This window comes from Centruroides vittatus, unplaced genomic scaffold (genome assembly GCF_030686945.1).
Source record: "Centruroides vittatus isolate TY-2023 unplaced genomic scaffold, ASM3068694v2 contig_10, whole genome shotgun sequence".
Classification (NCBI taxonomy): domain Eukaryota; kingdom Metazoa; phylum Arthropoda; class Arachnida; order Scorpiones; family Buthidae; genus Centruroides; species Centruroides vittatus.
The window spans coordinates 4,399,049-4,417,654 of record NW_027120658.1 but is presented as its reverse complement, the minus strand read 5'-3'; the positions used below and the strand labels follow the sequence as shown (position 1 = coordinate 4,417,654).

Here is an 18,606-nt window from a genome sequence, read left to right as displayed (position 1 = left end):
ACAAATTCAAAAATTAAAGCCAAACTACTGCATCTAAACTCATATTTTAATTTCTCCTTCCAACGATTGATATGAATCTGAAAAATTTTTGTTTTAAGAATGTTTGGGCCAATTTTATTTCAGAACTTTCTAAATTATTTGATAAATATTAATTTAATTATAATTATTAAATTTAATAAGAGATTTTAGAAATTTAATATAGTTTATTCAGAAGTTACATTATGAAGGAAGAATTAGTACAGGCTGGCTTAGCAATAAATTACATTCTACGTAAGAATAATAATTACAGAAAACATCTTCAGTAAGACCATATCTCTGTATAGAAATGTATAGCCTGTTACACAAAACTTTACAATGTAAAATAACAGAAGGAAAAAAAATGTTTACATATTTAATGATTACTTACAAGCATATGCCCATTTCAATCCATCAAATAAAAGCAGAATAGAAGGTATTATTTGTTGTGCACATTCATTTACAATTGGTGGTCTTGTAGTAGACATAGTTATTAATGTACATAATCCTAATACACACATTTTACGATCGTGAAGTCTGAAATATTGTCAATGCAGATTTTAAAATTTCAGTTTTGTAATTAAATATTTAATTATTTCAATACTTCAAATTCACCTATAATTACCCTATAATTAACAAAATTATAATAAGTTTACTCATTTAAGCATATTTCAATTAAATCAATCATTTTTTTGAGGTACATTTCAGAGTATGAAGAAATTTACAAAATACTTATTCAAGCAATCAAGTACACATATATAAACAATTAAGTTTTTTTGTAACCCAAGTTTACAAATTCTGACTATTAGTTTATTGTATTTTCTAATTAAAAAAAAGATAGAAAAATGAGTGTACTATTTTGACACTATGTGAACTTTCTGAAAAATGTCTGAAAAACCAACATAAGTAATTATTTAATTTAGTTTTTGTAATATTCATTTTTGGTTCATTAAAATGTGATTGTTTTTCAAACTATTGAAATAAATTATGTAATTTTGTTCTGTATATTTTTAGGTTTGTACTATTTACAATAAATGTTTGAATTTTTTTAACTTACATTGGTACAAAAAATTACAATATATATATATATATTTTGTTTTACGTATCTCCTCTAGATAAAGTAAGCCTCATCCTATGTCAATGAAGATTAATTAAACATGATATTTTTTCTGCAAATTTTTACTTTCTAACACAAATTTATTCTAATAAATTTTAAATTTGCTTTCACAATAAAAAACATTTGAGTTCATAAAAGTCAAATGTTTTTCACCAGGAACAACCAGAATAAACCATCTTTCTTTATGAAGATGACCTTTGTCTCTGTAAAGGAGGCCTGTTCCTGTGCTTGAATATGGATATTTGATGACAAATATAGTTTCTTCCCTGTATTTTTAAAGTATGTTATATTGTTAGTTATTTCCTTTCTTTCTTTTAAACATATGATAAAGTTGTATTTTTGTTGCAATATTTTCTAAAATATATTTCAATTATAACATAACTGTTTATAAACAAGAATGGAATGTGCCTTACTTTAATAAATCTAGCAATTTTCAATTACCATATTTTATGGCATGTAAAATGCAACTTTTGTATTAAAAAAAGAAGTGGTGCCCAGTGTATTATATGTAAAGCTGCAATCTCATATGCAAATGAATTCCCAAATGGTCTTACAGTAAATACTTTTTCTCAGTGAATATTCTATGCTGAAACTGGATGTTTTATATATGGTAAAACATGGTAGTCCATTAGATCAAAATATCTTAACTACTAAAAACAAGCAAAGACACATGATTACCGTATATCTCGGCAGATAAGACAATAGTTGAATCATAAAAAAAGGCCCCGAAAATCCCGGGTCTTCTTATAGGACAGATACAAAAAAATTAGATTGAAATTTATATAAATTAAAACCATAATAGTAAAACGAACAAACCGTAATTATTTACTAGTAGAGAGTTGAGTATGTCCACAAAATAGAATAGGCCATACGATGTTTTTGTGAATAGTCAAGGTCATTACTCGAATGCCCAAATCAGTGTGAATGTTTGCAATAATCGCAAGGCAGTGCCGCCAGATGCAAGAAAATAAAATTTGATGTTCTTTCAAAAAATTATGAATAGGACATAATTTCGTATACGCTATAGTGTCATTATCCAGATAATGATCGCTGATCTAAACTAAATTCATAAGCTGTTGATAGTTTGGGGGTCGTCTTATAGGACAGATATATGCTAAAACTATAAAAATTCGACGAAAATTTATACCTCGTCTTATCCGCTGAGATATATGGTAACTGCAGATGCAGACATTTCATTAGAAAATATATTCAAAATGTTTAAAATTAAATTGAAAATTTCAATAAGAAAGTCAATTCACACTATAACAGTGTTTTCTGTAATAAATGTTCAATAACAATCATTACAAAAAATTTTAATACTAGCATAAACTTTTGATTAACCTCATTGTACTTTGAATGTTTTAATAAATTAAAATTACATAATGATAATGAAATTTCCAAACATTAAGTTTTTATTAACTTTTCAAAATGTAGATTTTACAATATATACTTACCCTAAAAAACAGTCTGTATCATGAATCCATTGCTTAATGAAATGAGAAGTAATTGATTCTGTGGAATTTGGCATGCGAATTTTTTCTAATGTATCAATTAATAGATTTGAATTATAGTAAAGTGCTGCAATTACAACCTAAAATTTTAAAAAATAAATATATATGTTTTTATAAAATTATTGCAAATAAAACAATTTTAAATATTAAAATTAAATCATTATTACATAAACTTTAATGATTCCAACAAATAAAATCGATAAATAAAGAAATAATGTATTGGGTTGTTCGGAAAGTTCGTAGCAATTTTTAAGAGAAATAAAAGAAATTGTTTTAAAACTAAAAATATACTTTTATTCCATTATGTATGTGCCATTGTTTTTAATGACGTGTTGCCATCTATGGGGCAGCTTCATGATACCCTCTTCGTAGAACTTTCCAGTTTTTCCCGTGAAAAACTGAACCACGTGGTTTTTGCAAGCTTCCAAAGTATAAAAGTTTTTATCATAAAGGGAATTTTGTAGAGAACGGAACAAATGGTAGTCGGACTGGGCAAGGTCGGGTGAGTAAGGGGGATGAGGTAAAACATACCAGCCTGGTTCCAATCATTTTTGGCGTGTTTGTAAAGACATGTGAGGTCTGGCATTATCTTGGTGAAACACAATGCCTTTTTTTTCCTATTGGCCAGTTCCGGACGTTTTTCTTTAATTGCCATGTTCAGCTTATCCAATTGGGAACAATACTTATCAGAATCAATTGTTTGATTCTGTGGAAGCAGCTCGTAGTACAGGATTCATTTTCAATCCTACCAGACAGTGAGCATTACCTTTAGATGAAGACCGGCCTTTGGAGTTTTTAATGGTGATTCACTTTTCTTACCCCATGATCGTTTTCGGCTGATGTTGTTATAAATGATCCACTTTTCATCAACTGTCACTAAACGCTTCAGAAAAGAGTCATTTTCATTTCGTCTTTCAAGAGAATCACAAATGGAGATGCGATCCAGTAAGTTTTTTTCCGTTAAGTCGTGAGGTATCCAAATGTCATAACGATTCACGTATCCAAGCTTCTTTAGATGTTGAAATACAGTACTGTTTGATGACTTCACTATGTCTGCAATCTCTCGAGTTGTGTAATGAGGGTTTTCATCCAATAATGCTTTGATCTGGTCCTCTTCAATAACAGGAGGTCTTCCTGAGCGAGGAGCATCTTCAAGGCTGAAATTGCCCATTTTAAATTTTGCAAACCACTTTCGAACAGTTGATTCTGATACAGCACTCCCACCATAAACATCACATATCTTTTTTGCTGTTTGTACAGCATTTTTGCCTTTACGAAAAAAGAAAAGAAACAAGTGTCGATAATGCACGTTGTTCGCATCCATTTTTGCAATGAGACAAATTAAATGCTATTTGAATAATCTTAACGGTTTTTTTGTAATGGATGTGTCTCAAGGTCATTTATCGTAATATTCATTGGTTTGTACAATTCTAATAATTTTTGCGTCAATCGGTGTCTCAACTGTCGGCTATCAAAAATCGCTACGAACTTTCCGAACAACTCAATAATTTTTAAACTCTAAACAATGTCTAGCAGTAAAAACTTTTTTCTTATCTTTGATATTAAATATTAAATTTATTAGAAGTAACATTATGAATATACACAATTGATCAAAAGAAACCTGTTCAAGTAAATTTATTAAGACAAATGAAATAATATATCCGTTGGTACGACATAATTAAACAAAGCAATATATGAGAAAGCCTGGAATGCTTTTGTTTGTTAAAAAAAGTCATCACAGGCATTCAGACATACATCCCATTGCTTGGGGAGACAACAGATACCACCCACAAAGAGTGATGTTGGTTGGTTCTTGAACCATTAGGTGACTGCTTCCTTGACTTATGCATCAGAGTTAAAGCATTGTCCCTTAAGAGTATTTTTAAAGGTGCAAAAAAATGAAACTCACATAGTGACAGATAAGGGCTACAGGAAGGGTGATGCAGAATTTTCCAATCTTCAGCTAAAGCATTCTGCACAGTATTCACAACCTGCAGTTGAACATTGTCACACAACAAAATCACAGCACATGATAACATGCATGGTCTCATGTTCTTTATGGCTTTATGCAGCTTGTTCAATGTTGTATTGTAGTAATTGTCATTAATGCTCACATGAGAATCTTTGAAGTCCACAAGCAAAGGCCTCGCAATATCAATAAATATGGTCATCATAACTTTACAGATGGAAACCCATGACTTGAATTTTTGCATGTTGGTGAGCTGGAGTGTTTCCATTGCATGCTCACTCGTCTACTAGTCAGCTCAAAGTGGTAGCACCATGTTTTGTCATCTCCAATAACACATGACATAAAATTTTCACTCTCCACATCATATTGCTGTAAGTGGTGCAAACCCATTTGTTCTACCTTATGGTAGTCACAAGCAAATATGGTATCTACTGTGTGCACACTTTCCAATACTGAAGCTTCTTTGTTACCACCATTTGAACTGTTCCAAACAATATATGAAATTCTTCTGCTAAAAAATGTAAGATTCCAAGATGGTCACCACTTACTGCTGCATCAATCTTCTTGATGGCTTTGTATGTCACAAAAACATGCTCCTGGACTGGTTGCAGCGAATCTTCCATTTCCTGACGTCCCCCCCTCTTCCAGAAACATTCAAGCCCAATCCATCACTGTTGTTTTTAACACACATTGTCACCATACACCACTTCCATTTGACAACAATACAAACTGGCTAACATCCTTCTTCGATTAAAAACAAAATAATCATTTGCTGATCGACCTTGGATAAATTCTGAATAATTCCATCCATGTTTTTACTACTGTACACCAAAAACAAAATGTGCAAGATGACCAAATTTTTCCCCGCTTGTTCATTGGTGTATGCTTAGCACACCACATGTAACATCATTCCCCTCTCCTTGTGCCAGATCACGTGACATGGTACAAATGGGTTTCATTTGATCAATCCTAACATATTACACAATTACATTTCAATTAAAGGTAGATTTAAACTGCATAATTCAGTTTTCATAAAATTAAAAATTAGATAATAAAATCACCTGTAGGCACATAGTTCTCAATTCTGATGTTTTTACTTCTCTAGTCAACCTTTCAAGAACTAGTTCAACAAATGATGGAATACACTGTAATGATTCAAAATATATTTAATAATTAAATCATGTAACATAATGCCATTAAAATCATAGTTTAGTCACTTTTATTCTCAAACATTTTCCAATTTCTGTACAAACTGATTAATAGTTTAATTTCTATAAGAATGTATAACCTAAAAATATTAAGCAGCAGTAGTAAAAATTTTCACTGAATTTTTTCACTAATAAATCAAATATACATAAGATTTAGAACCAAATCAATTACATAATTTTCAATTATAAACTTTTCTAAAGGGTATATTTTTAAGTCTTCCTTAATATTTAATTTTTTTTCACACTAATTTTATACTCTTTATTCCTATTAACAAAAAGGTAAACTACAAAATCAACGAAAAATTTTTATAAATTAAAATTATTGAATACTTTTCAAAATGATTTCCAACTATTTTACCTTACTTATTTTTGACGATACAGTAAACTGTAAGAACAAATCTGCATGAAAGAATTATTTTGCAAAAGTCAATCCTTAAAGGGACTAATAAATATTTCCATTTTTCTCCTATTTTAATATTAAAATTATGATTATTAATTTAACTTTTACCTACAATTATGGAAAATATTTCATTTCTCTCACCTACTTATTTGTTTTACTAAACTAAAGTTCCATATTCTCAATAAACTGACTATCCAATTTTAGTTTGATTTCATTTATTTTAGTAAATGTTATTGGATTACAAACATTAAAAACTTTTTATCGATAATATATTTTAAATTAAATTAGGAGGAAGGTTACCTTTTAAAAATAGTGAATTAAAACTTTAGTCTTAATTCACTATTTTTACTATTTTCACTATTAAAACTTTAGTTTTAATTCACTATTTTTAAAATGCAATCTTCCTAATTTAAACTTTCAACCTTGAAAGTTTCAATTTACTTCAAACAGTGACTGATATTCATCAGGAATCTGAAACTGTCTTTATGGGTTTGCAAAGCCCACAATGGGGCAGCGGGTGATGAGGGATGGGGCCCAACATATCCAGACAGACAACCCCCAGAAAATTCCTGGAAATTTTTTGGCCCATTCGGATTTGATCCCAGGTCCCCCAGAGCGGTAGGCTGCCACCTTGACCACTCAGCCATCCGGCCATCTATTTACTTTCAACTAAAAATATTTGACTATTTATTTGAAATTTTATAATATATGAGTATTAGGCACTGTAAAAAAAGATTCTAAATGTATATATAATTATAATATCAACAGAATTAATGTTCTCGGTTTATAGGAATTTATACAGTTTAGTCTTAACATTTTCATTATGTACTTCACAATTCCTTCTAATATATAATTATTACCTGATCTATTTGACCTTTACACTGTAAAATTACTACTTCTAATAGTTTAGCAGCATGACATTCTGCATCCTCACCAGCATCACCATTTAATATCTAAAATTTTAAAAGAAATGTAATAAACTATATTATTTATAATAAGTAAATATATAATTTTAAAAAATACAAATTATATATTTAATATTTTGATTGAAATATAATCAAAGTTAAAGTTAAATTAAAAATAAAAACATCACGAAATGCAATGTTTGCAATTCATGTATTAAAAAATTAAATTGACCACAATATAAGGAACTTTTGTACTATCAATATAGTATAATAAGAAATGTCTGCATAATAAATAAGTCAATTAGCTAAAAATAAAAGAATTATTATTATAATCTGTTTCTAAGGTAAACAAAAAGGATATAATATAGAGATAAACAATGCTCCAGTTAAAGATAACATTAATATAATTTAAATTCCACAAGTAGCGTTTTTAAAGCTATACAGGGTGTCCAAAAAGTTATGCAACGAGACATTTGTTAATGACATTAAAATTATACATATAGCATTGCATGCAAGACCTATAAGTCATCTGTTCGGTACCAGCTGACCATATGGTATTGCATACAACTTAAAAATTTCATACACAATACCCTAAGTATACCTTAAATGTCATTACAAATTTCTCACTGCATAATAACTTTTTAGACACCTTGCACAGTACATACAGTGTAAGCAAATATAGCCTTTCATTAAAAAAAGCAGAAAATGTAAATTGTAAAAACAAAAATATATAATGCAAAAAATAATTCTCAAAACATTACACTGGATCATGCAAACTGTTTCAATATACACCAATTCACAGGAAAAAAAAAACTCTTAATAAAAGTAATGTGTAAGATATAAAAATTACAAAAACTATTTTAAATTTTTTTGTAATAAGATAATTTTGTGTGAAGTAAGAAATTAATTTCTGGTTAAAAAAAAAATGTTTACAGTATCAAAATACTGTATAATCTGCCTATTAGCAATATTAGCTTAATTAGAATCTATCTATCTACAAAATTGAATTATAATGAATTTAACACCTTATCCAGAACCTGTTACTGATGTGTTCTGTGAATAATACAGTTTATCACCAATGTTTCTGAACTGTTAAATAGTTATTCCTCAGGTGAAATATGCCTCTCTTCACACTTTTCTATCATCCTTGCCCCATCTTTCCCCCCCTCTTCCTCTTCTCACTTCTCTTCTAAGGCTAAGCCATAGGTACGGCCTTCTAAACTTTTATAGTAGTAGTGGTAGTAGGTGAAATATGCTGAATCACCATGAAAACACAAAAAAAAAAAAAAAAAAAATAATGTGAATATTCAAATTAAATCAAATGTATGCTTGATGAAAGATGTTACAATGGACATGCACATTGCGTGCGTGGATGGTGGCAATTAAAGGTCGGCATCCATAAGGGCCTGCCAGGCAACAGATAAATTTAGCTCCTCCTTTTGGTTGATGCAGGTGGCATTGTGCCTCACTGTATAAATGGATATGGCCTCTAACCATCTTAGATGTTCATGGTGAGGCATAGTGAGGATGACCTTGGTTTGATCATCCTCATCATGTTGATTTCCATCCCCAGTGTTGATGTGTTGTTGATGTTGATAATGAATTTATATTTAGATACAAAATGTTTTTGCTTAAATGATTACAATGTGACAAAATGATTTCACAAATACTACTAATTATGCCATATTTATATTTTTTAAATATGATACGTAAATAAAGGATGTTTATTTAACTTACAACATAAATAGTTTATGAAATAATTATTAGTAAATTATGAATTCATTATTGTAAAAAAATATTTAAAAAGTTATTCAAAAAATTTTATTTTTAATGAAAAATGTCAAATGTTTATTAAATTACTTACTGCTTTACACATATTATATATTGCCAATAAATGATTTTCATTACTAACAAATGCAGGCGTATCCACAACAACAAAATTATGGAGAGAAGGCATCATATCTGTTAAAATTTATTCAATGAATAAATAATTTGAAGTTATTATTTAAATTAAATATTTTTATTTCTAATTACAGTAAGACCCCGCTTAACGCGGGGGATGCGTTCCTAGATGACAGAGTGCTAAACAAAACAGCGTTAAACGGGGTCATCTTAACATGTAAATAGGGGGGATACGTGAAACAGAACAGAGAATAAGAAAATTTATCCTTTTTTTTTGTTTTATTTTGTAACATTTATTGTTAAAAACTTTTTTATTACATTAATTATAGACTTATTTATTGCTAATATTGAAATTTATTCATAAAACATTCATAAAAATAAAAAAAAGTTCGAGTAAAAAAGTTATGTTTGAGATGAGGAAGGTTTTTCCTCATTTGACATCTTTTGTTTCTTTGTGAAAAAGTCATCTAACGTCATTTGCCTTTTCCTGTTTCGTTCAGCAAGCAGTTCTCGATAGCAAGACATCGCATCCATGACACTTCGTCTTGCCTTTGAACTTCTATCAAAATTGAAATCATTTGGTATAAACTGATCCATTATTTCCATTATACTGGCTAAACTTTTTTTTAGAAAATCCGTTGAAAGTTCCTTTTGTTCCTCATCTTCAGAAACACTAATTTCGTCATCTTCATGCACCTGTTGTTCTACTAATTCTTTAAGATTGTCGTTGGAAAAACTTTCTCCAGTTGTAACTTGCAATAATTCTTCAATATCCTGCGCATTTATATTATCCAACCCTGTTTCATTAGCTAGCTTGACAATTTCGTCTTTCGACAATGGATTCTCTTGTGTCAACATCCTTGCTTAGCTTCGGCCATACATTCTTCCATACTCCTTTCAAACATTTCTCGGTCACCTCATTCCAGGAAAGATTGATGTTGTCTACAGCATCCATGATATTATAGTTTTTCCAAAAATCTCTAATGGATTGTTTATCTGCTCCATCTGTTTTATCAATCAGTTGTTGGAATGTCCGCCGCAGATAGTAAGTTTTAAAATTTGATATTACGTCTTGATCCATTGGTTGGATTAACGAAGTTGTATTTGGCGGCAGGAAAACCACTTCTACTGGAATGCATGTTGTTAAATCACACAAATGCATTGGATGGCTTGGAGCATTATCGATCAAAAGTAGAGCTTTTGGTTCTAGTTTTTTAAATTCGCAGTAGCGTTTAACAGACGAGCAAAAATGTTCAGTAAACCAATTCTGGAAAATTTTCATAGTGATCCAACATCTTTCACTGGACTCCCAAATTACTGGTAAAGATGATTTTGAAATTCCCCTCATTACTCTTGGGGTTTTGGAATGATAAACAAGCAGTGGTTTTAATTTAAAGTCTCCATTAGCATTACTACCCAGTAGAAGTGTTAAACGATCTTTTGTAGTTTTAAATCCTGATGCTCGCTTTCCTTCACGGGATAAAAATGTACATTTTGGCATTCTCTTCCAGAAGAGGCCCATTTCATCAACATTGAAAACTAGTTCAGAAGGATAATTCCCTCGTTCAATGATTGCTCTTAATGTTGCTGGAAATGCTGCAGCTGCTTTTGTACCTCCACTTGCCGCTTCTCCAGTAACCTGTATGTTATGAAGATTGTTTCTGTTTTTAAATCGATTAAACCACCCACGACTAGCTACGAAATTTTCACTCGTGTCACCTTTTTCATTCTGAATATGGTTAAAAAATTTTTCTCGCTTTTTCCATTATAATTGCTTGGCTTAATGGCATATTGCATTCAACTTCATCGTCAATCCAGATGGAAAGTCGTTTTTCCATTTCCTCAAACACATTGCTTCTGGTACAGATAATTTTTGTTGCCGAAGTCATTGTGGTTGTAGTTGCTGATATGATTTTTTTCTTTATTTTTTAAAATTGTCCTTATTGTTGAAGTTGACAAATTTAATGCAGTGCCGATATCAGATTGCCGTTCACCTGCATCTAATCGTCTGAGCACCTGCATTTTAGTTTCCAGCAAAATGCATTTTCTTGTCGCTTTACTTTCTTTTTCTTTGCAATCACCCATTGTAAAAACTAAAAAATGCCATATTTATCACAATAAAATAAAATATGTTTATATCTTTATACACAATAAAGTTGATGACCGATCATAAATCAACCGTGATGCAGCAAACATGCATTCAGGGAATCCCAACGCTGCGTGCGATCTCGGGGAATTCCCATACTACTGCGTAATACTGAAACAGCATTAAGCGGGGCAGCGTTAAGTGGGGTCTTACTGTATATAAATTCAGTAATTATGAATTGTAAATAATCATTGAAAATTTAATATTCTTAATTTAAATAATTGAACATTTTGATTGTATTAGTTACATTTTGATACATACAGTAACAGCCATGAAAATGGCATCATCTATAATATATGCCAAGAAGCATTCAACAAATATGCAAAACAGAATATATGTAAACTATGATTATTGTTTGTAACAACAACATAAGTAATACAAAGTATAAACAAAGAATAATAAACCAAAAAAATGCAATTTATTACATATAATGCTTCATTAAACTTCAATAAGTAACTTATTGTATACCACAGCTTCACCAATACTGTTAATAAGCACTGTCACAAGAACCTGGCCATTCCATTACAAAAGGAAAAAAAAAAAAGCAAGGCCAGAAAGTAAATGGGCCTAAAAAATGTAACATGAAAAATTATTTCTTGTTGAATGGGATCCTAATACTATGTAGGGCCACCTTAAACCTTAATAACAACTTCTGCACTATGGCATAGAGCAATGAGTTTCTTCAAGTATTCCATTAATATCAATATATAAAACTATTGTGATACCAAACTCTTCTAATATGTTCCATTTTTTTTCACTGCAATTTTCTTGCTAATAATCCTCAACTGTGTTAATTGAAAATCAGGACTGTTACTTTGCCAGCTTAGATATCTGACCAGGGTCCCTTGTAAGAATTTTTACATAACCTGAAATGCAAATTGTTGTATAAGTAAAAATAATGCTAACAACTATAGAGAAAGAACATTTTATGCTTTGTCATCTTGATATTATGCAGAGTTACCATGAAAGACACAAGATTTAATCTCACAAAACTGCTCTTTGATAGGTGAAATTAGTTTGGCATATAACATGTTTTTGCATCACATCGCATTCGCAGAGCCATTTACAAAGCTTAGTCCACCAACACCTTTACTAGATATGATTTGACTCATTAGAAACCATTCCCATATCATTTGACTCATTAGAAACAGCAAGCAATCCAATAGAAACACAATTTAATGTATTTTCACATGTACTGTTGGAATGGTCAGTTGAGTCATAGAAGCTAAATTAATTATCAAGATTATTTCTTTTTGTAATGGTGAGAGGATGTCATATTTATAGTTTTGGAGCCTTGGAGCAATGTGTTGGACTTGTAGATTGGCATACTAAGCATAGTAAAGCAATATCAGTCTTCAAAATTCATTATTGATTCTATATTCTAAATAAAAATGAAGACATGACAAATTCTCAAGAAGAAACAAACATCGTAAATTATTTTCAAAAATCAATGTAACAGTTCATTATCTTTGCATGTAAAATGTTTACAGGTGCCAGCTATACATTCTTTGTCTTTCATTGTTCTGACAATGGCCAAAATTAAGTTAAAAATATTAGTTTTAATAAACTTAGATTTAGTTTCCTTAATAGTGTAGTAATTCGTGCTATTTAAAATTAAATTTCATAAATAAAAATGCTTAAATTTAAATAATACAAAATCAATTCATTAAGGCTATAAAGGATTCAAATTTGTGGTAATTTGTATTATCCAGATAAAAATGTATCAGTTTTAATCTGAAGGTAATTGACACTATATTTTTACATTATATTCTACAGGATGAAGCTCTGCCATTATATTTCAAATTATAGAAATTGAGAAATTATAAACAGCCATAATAAATAATGTACTAAAAAAATTCTATTTCTTATTTAATTCCATTTATAAAATTCAGGCAAATAATTCTAGTCCAACTTCTAAATATGCAAACAAAAAACAAAACTCTTTTATTCGATGCTTTATTTAACTCGGGATAAAGTAGTTCTGTTTATTTAGTTATAAAATTCATGATTTCTTTTACAAGAAAACCTGCATTTTACAAAATTGAATTGGATAAATGTACAAAATTTACAGTTAAGAAAAAAAATTGCCAAATTATATTTACCTGTAAAATAATCAAAGCCATCATTCTGGAATGTCTGATACATCATTTCAAAAACTTTCCACATATCTTGAGAAATAGTATCAGATGATAAACTGTAAATTAATGACATTGCTTCTTCATAAAATTCTGAAAAAATTTTGAAATCATCAGTATTCATTTCATACATTTGTTATTTACACTGTAATAAATACATCAAAGATAACAGCATTATACAATCAGTTTGCAAAGAATATAGAACATACTAAAAACCAATTTTAAAAATTTTTTGATTAAAAAGAACTACCAGTAAATATAAGTGTTATTATTTGTATTCTTCAGAAGTCATCACATTTTATAAAATTCATGAACTTTTGTAAAATATAATCTACAATTCTAAAGAGAGTTCTTGTTAGAATAAATTTAAATTTCTGGATTTTCTAATATTTTACAGATTTTACAAATGTATATATCAACATCCTAAAGCCCGACATATCAATGCTAAGCCAAATGATCATCGTAATTAATTGGGCTATTATTACAGTATATGGGTTTGAGACACACTCCAGGCTAGTTCTTTTCTTCCAGAATGTTCTAAATTATTTATTAAATTATTATAATTATTAATTTAGATAAGAGATGGTGCATAACATCTACCTCTAGTACCAAATTACTTAATTTCTAATTATTAATTATAGCACAATAATAGCCTGATTAATTACAACGATTATTTGATTTTACAAACATTTTGTCTTTCAAACAAAGAACTCTCTCAAAAGCACATTGAAAATAAAATGTTAAAGAAACTAATATTAAAAACAATATCACCATTTCTAAGCAAAAAATTTACATTAAAACATTTAAACTTAAAAAACAATTTAATGAATGCTTTTGATAAGTTCAACTTGTATCATCTTCAGGCAGACGACAACCTTTGCATTCTTATATTCTTTACTAAGAGACTTCCTTTGCATTCTTATATTCTTTACTAAGTTGATATCTGTATCCATATATTTATTTTCATTTCATTTGGCTTTACTGAACGATCTTCTTAACTTGCTTCACCCTTTTCTCTGTTTAGGCATCCATCTCCTCCTACTTCCCCATTTCCTCAATGTAACTCAAACTCTTCATTTACCATTTCCAATTTATCTTCTCCTTGATCTTTACTTACATTTCATTGTTCTTTAGAATTTGCTGACTTATTATAGATGTTAATATAAACACTATAAGTCCAATAGTTATATTAAAGTCAAATAATTTCTGATTAGATTGGGCTATATTACTGTTACTGTTAATAATTAAATGCTAAATAATTTATCTTAGAAGTAGGTGTTAGGTACCAACTCTTATTAAATTCAATAATTATTATTAAATTAATATTCTTAATTAATTTAGAAGGTTCTAGAAGAAAAGAATTAGCCTGGAGTGGGAACTGAACCAGTAACTCCCACTTACCATGAATTGCCAATTATGCTATTTGGACATCTATCTGATCTTTGTTTGATGGGGATGACTCAGAGCATGGGCACCAACTTATCCCCAGTCGGTGATGTGAGTAACTGGTATAGTTATATCTAAATTAATAGTTCCAGAAGCAAAGATCAAATGGAGGTCCAGACAGCACAACTGGCAGCTCATCCACTTGGTAAGCAGCAGTTGCAGATTTGAGTCCCCCTCTGGCCAATTTTCTTCTTCCAGAACCTTCTAAATTAATTAATAAATATTAATTTAATTATCATTAATAAATTTAGCAAATGATGGCACCTAACACTGGCCTTTAGGTCAAATTACTTAGCATTTCATTATTAATAGCAGCAGTAATATATCCTGATCTAATCCAGCAATCATTTGGCTTTAATATAGACGATGTTGATCTATTTTGTTTTTGACTAAAACATACTTTTTACAATATTTTATTATTTCTCTTTTTACATGCCATAATCGACTTACAGCAATCACATATACCGACAACAATAACCAAATGATAACATTGAGATGGGTAATTAATGATAGATCAGCCACCAAGGAATTTGAATGGGTCAGATAATTGGGAACTTAAATGTGTGTTCCCACATAATTAAGTTTCAATCATCCAACCTGTGCAAATTCCTAAGTTATCCAATCCATAAATTGTTTCCACACAAGTCATTTAAGTTCCCAGTTATCCATATCCAACCCAGAAAACAGTATTTGTAAATTATAATTCAAAATAATTTTTATTATAAAGTTATATCATGTTAGATGGAGACTATGAACTATGAGATCATATATATATATATATATATATATATATGAAATGTTTGCTTAATATCAGTAATTGGACTCTCTTAGCTTCAGTCAAGAGAACTTGATAGAGAGAAAAGATGCAAATGAGAAAACTTCCCTGGACAGAGGGGTCAATCCTACATAACCCCTGTAAACTTTTTGTTGATAGTTAGGAACTGATCAAATATTAAAGTGAATTGACTGTCCTCCAGGCTTGCAGAAAGTGTCCAGGAAAGAGATCAAGAAAAAATTAACTTTGAACAACCAGAAACTAGTCCTTGTCAGCCTCTAAAATTCTATAACACAGCAAATAAGACTATAGTTAGTAGAAATTCTGGTTTTATTGACTTTACATTAAAAAGGATACTTTAAAGCATTTATAAAAAGTATATATAAGCTGAAGATTTATGAATTATACTATGATTTATGTTACTAACTAAAAGCAATTCATCCAGTTTTGTTTGCCTGTTGTATAAAAACTAAAAATAAAATTGAAATTTTGTATTTTAAAACATACCACACAATGCAATAAACAAAATCAACGTTTTTATTAAATATTTTTTGCTGGAATTATCAAGGTTTTTTTGTTTTTAATATTTTTTAATACCACACAATGATTAGCTAACACTTAACTGTATGATTACATGATCTCAAGTAATCATCCATTGATAATCATACCATCACTATAATAATAATAATATTCAAAATTGATTAAAATGTTTAGAGTATAATTCTTTCAGCTTTCTCTTATTCCTCTAAACAACCTTTCAAAAGATTTGAGCTCAATGTGACTATATCTAGAATGAAAAAAATAATCTTCATAGTAAATGAACATGAAATTCTGCTGACATTTGATGCTAGTAAACTAATTAATAACTCAGATAACTAAAAATGTTTTATTATAGTTTTTGATTATGGATTTCATATAACCTTGATTAGCAAATTCAAACAAAACAATAATATTCAAATTTTTTTAATCTAAGTATCTATTCAATAACCAAACATTTACAAAAAATTTAGAAGGTTCAACTACTCGAATACCTTGTTAATGATATCATTCCATTAGACAAGAAGAAGAGAATATATAAACAGACTCTTTCGTAAGATGCACATCAAACAGCACAAACAGCATAAAATTCTCACATAATGGCAAACCTAACAAAAAGTACATGCTACCAAGAAAACAACATACTCACAGAACAGCAGGAAAAGTATTGAAGAAATTCACAGGAATGTAAGGAACAATATGTGGACTTTGATTCTTCAATAAGCCTATAAATGATGTAGAAATACATATACTACACACACTTATGAAAACTATTTCTCAGCTTTAATGGAACAAATGGTAATAAAAATATGTATATAAATAATATTAAATAAATCCATTAAAAATCAATATTGAAAGGATGAACAAACATCAATTAAAAATGGAGAAATTTTGAATGAGCAAACAAGATGCAATGTAATCCATGTATATTGTGTATCTAAGAGTCATACTTGGTTCAATTCTATTTTTGGGAATGCTTCTGCTTATTTAAAAAAGAATATAACCTGAACTATTACAGTGTAACTCCAATTTGCAAATGTATCATATTCCTGAAAACATCTTGTAAATCAAAATCTCATAAATAGGGACTAACTTACCCACCTTTTCTGAAGACCAAAATTTATTTCTCATTCTGGCATAATTTGTTTATCCTACCCATGCATCCTAAATAATATTAAAGGGCAACAACACATACATTTTACCTACCAACTAATGATTTTAAATGACATAAAATGAGCAGAGAATAAAAAAGAATGAAAACAAACTTCACCCGTGACTACCGGTACATAAAGTCTAATCCAGCAACTTCAACCTTTAAATTTCCGGTACAAACGACGAAAATTAACAGAAAAAACTAACGTTTTTGAATCTCCATCGAGATCTTCTTCAGGTTCGTTAATGGAATGTCATGAGAATAGAACTCTTTTGAAGTTCAAGAAATAGAACATCTCCAGCGTGCGATGACGATGCAAAATATAAGATTGATTTAATAGACCTGAGTCTACTATCGTAATGTCGCAAAATATCAATGCAGGAAATAAAAACATGTCTACCATCGTGGATTGACCTCCGAGATGTATCGCCACGCGTACGATAAGACGTTGCTGTCTTTGTAATTAATGCATTTCCCCAATTTGGTAGCTCTGTAAATCTCCAGGATCTCCAATGCCCTAATGTGGTCCGTTTTAAACGACTTCTTCAAGAGGGTGGCATTATCGAAGTCCGCACTTACATCGGGGTCCGTGGCGTACGTCGACAGGGCGGTGGTGTGCCTTTTTTTGGCAACATCATTCTTATATATATAAAAGGGTTTCTGAGCATAAGAATGACGTTGCCAAAAAAAGGCACACCACCGCCCTGTCGACGTACGCCACGGACCCCGATGTAAGAGCGGACTTCGATAACGCCACCCTCATTAAGAAGTCGTTCAAAACGGACCACATTAGGGCATTGGAGACCCTGGAGATTTACAGAGCTACCAAATTGGGGAAATGCATTAATTACAAAGACAGCAACGTCTTATCGTACGCGTGGCGATACATCTCGGAGGTCAATCCACGATGGTAGACATGTTTTTATTTCCTGCATTGATATTTTGCGACGTTATGATAGTAGACTCAGGTCTATTAAATCAATCTTATATTTTGCATCGTCATCGCACGCTGGAGATGTTCGATTTCTTGAACTTCAAAAGAGTTCTATTCTCATGACATTCCATTAACGAACCTGAAGAAGATCTCGATGGAGATTCGAAAACGTTAGTTTTTTCTGTTAATTTTCGTCGTTTGTACCGGAAATTTAAAGGTTGAAGTTGCTGGATTAGACTAAAAAAGAATGATTCCTTTACTTATTAATAAAATTGTAATCACTGATAGAAGGATCTAAAATGTAAAGATAAAGTTTTCTAAACTACACAACCATATTTGGAACAGATATCACCACTCCTAATGAACAAACACACATTGTGAACTTCAAACAAAAAAAAATTGCAGAAATTGAGACTGGAAGCTATGAGCCATCTTGTCATAACATGAGGAAAT

General features: G+C 30.2%; 2 protein-coding genes across 4 annotated transcripts in view; both read right to left on the bottom strand.

Annotated features, from left to right (window-relative positions):
- Positions 1-18,606, bottom strand: part of msk (importin-7 msk) — a 94,790-nt gene that overhangs the window by 11,612 nt on the left and 64,572 nt on the right. For both annotated transcript variants that reach the window (XM_067271269.1, XM_067271339.1), the window contains exons 14-19: positions 13,276-13,401; positions 8,990-9,087; positions 7,081-7,173; positions 5,674-5,757; positions 2,587-2,723; positions 407-552 (exon numbers count right to left, since the gene is read on the bottom strand). In XM_067271269.1, the coding sequence (XP_067127370.1) occupies positions 407-552; positions 2,587-2,723; positions 5,674-5,757; positions 7,081-7,173; positions 8,990-9,087; positions 13,276-13,401 (684 nt within the window). The remainder of the gene's footprint in view (positions 1-406; positions 553-2,586; positions 2,724-5,673; positions 5,758-7,080; positions 7,174-8,989; positions 9,088-13,275; positions 13,402-18,606) is intronic.
- The window catches only part of LOC136976278 (four and a half LIM domains protein 2-like), a 157,764-nt gene that overhangs the window by 110,456 nt on the left and 28,702 nt on the right, over positions 1-18,606 (bottom strand). The gene's annotated exons all lie outside the window — the stretch shown is intronic.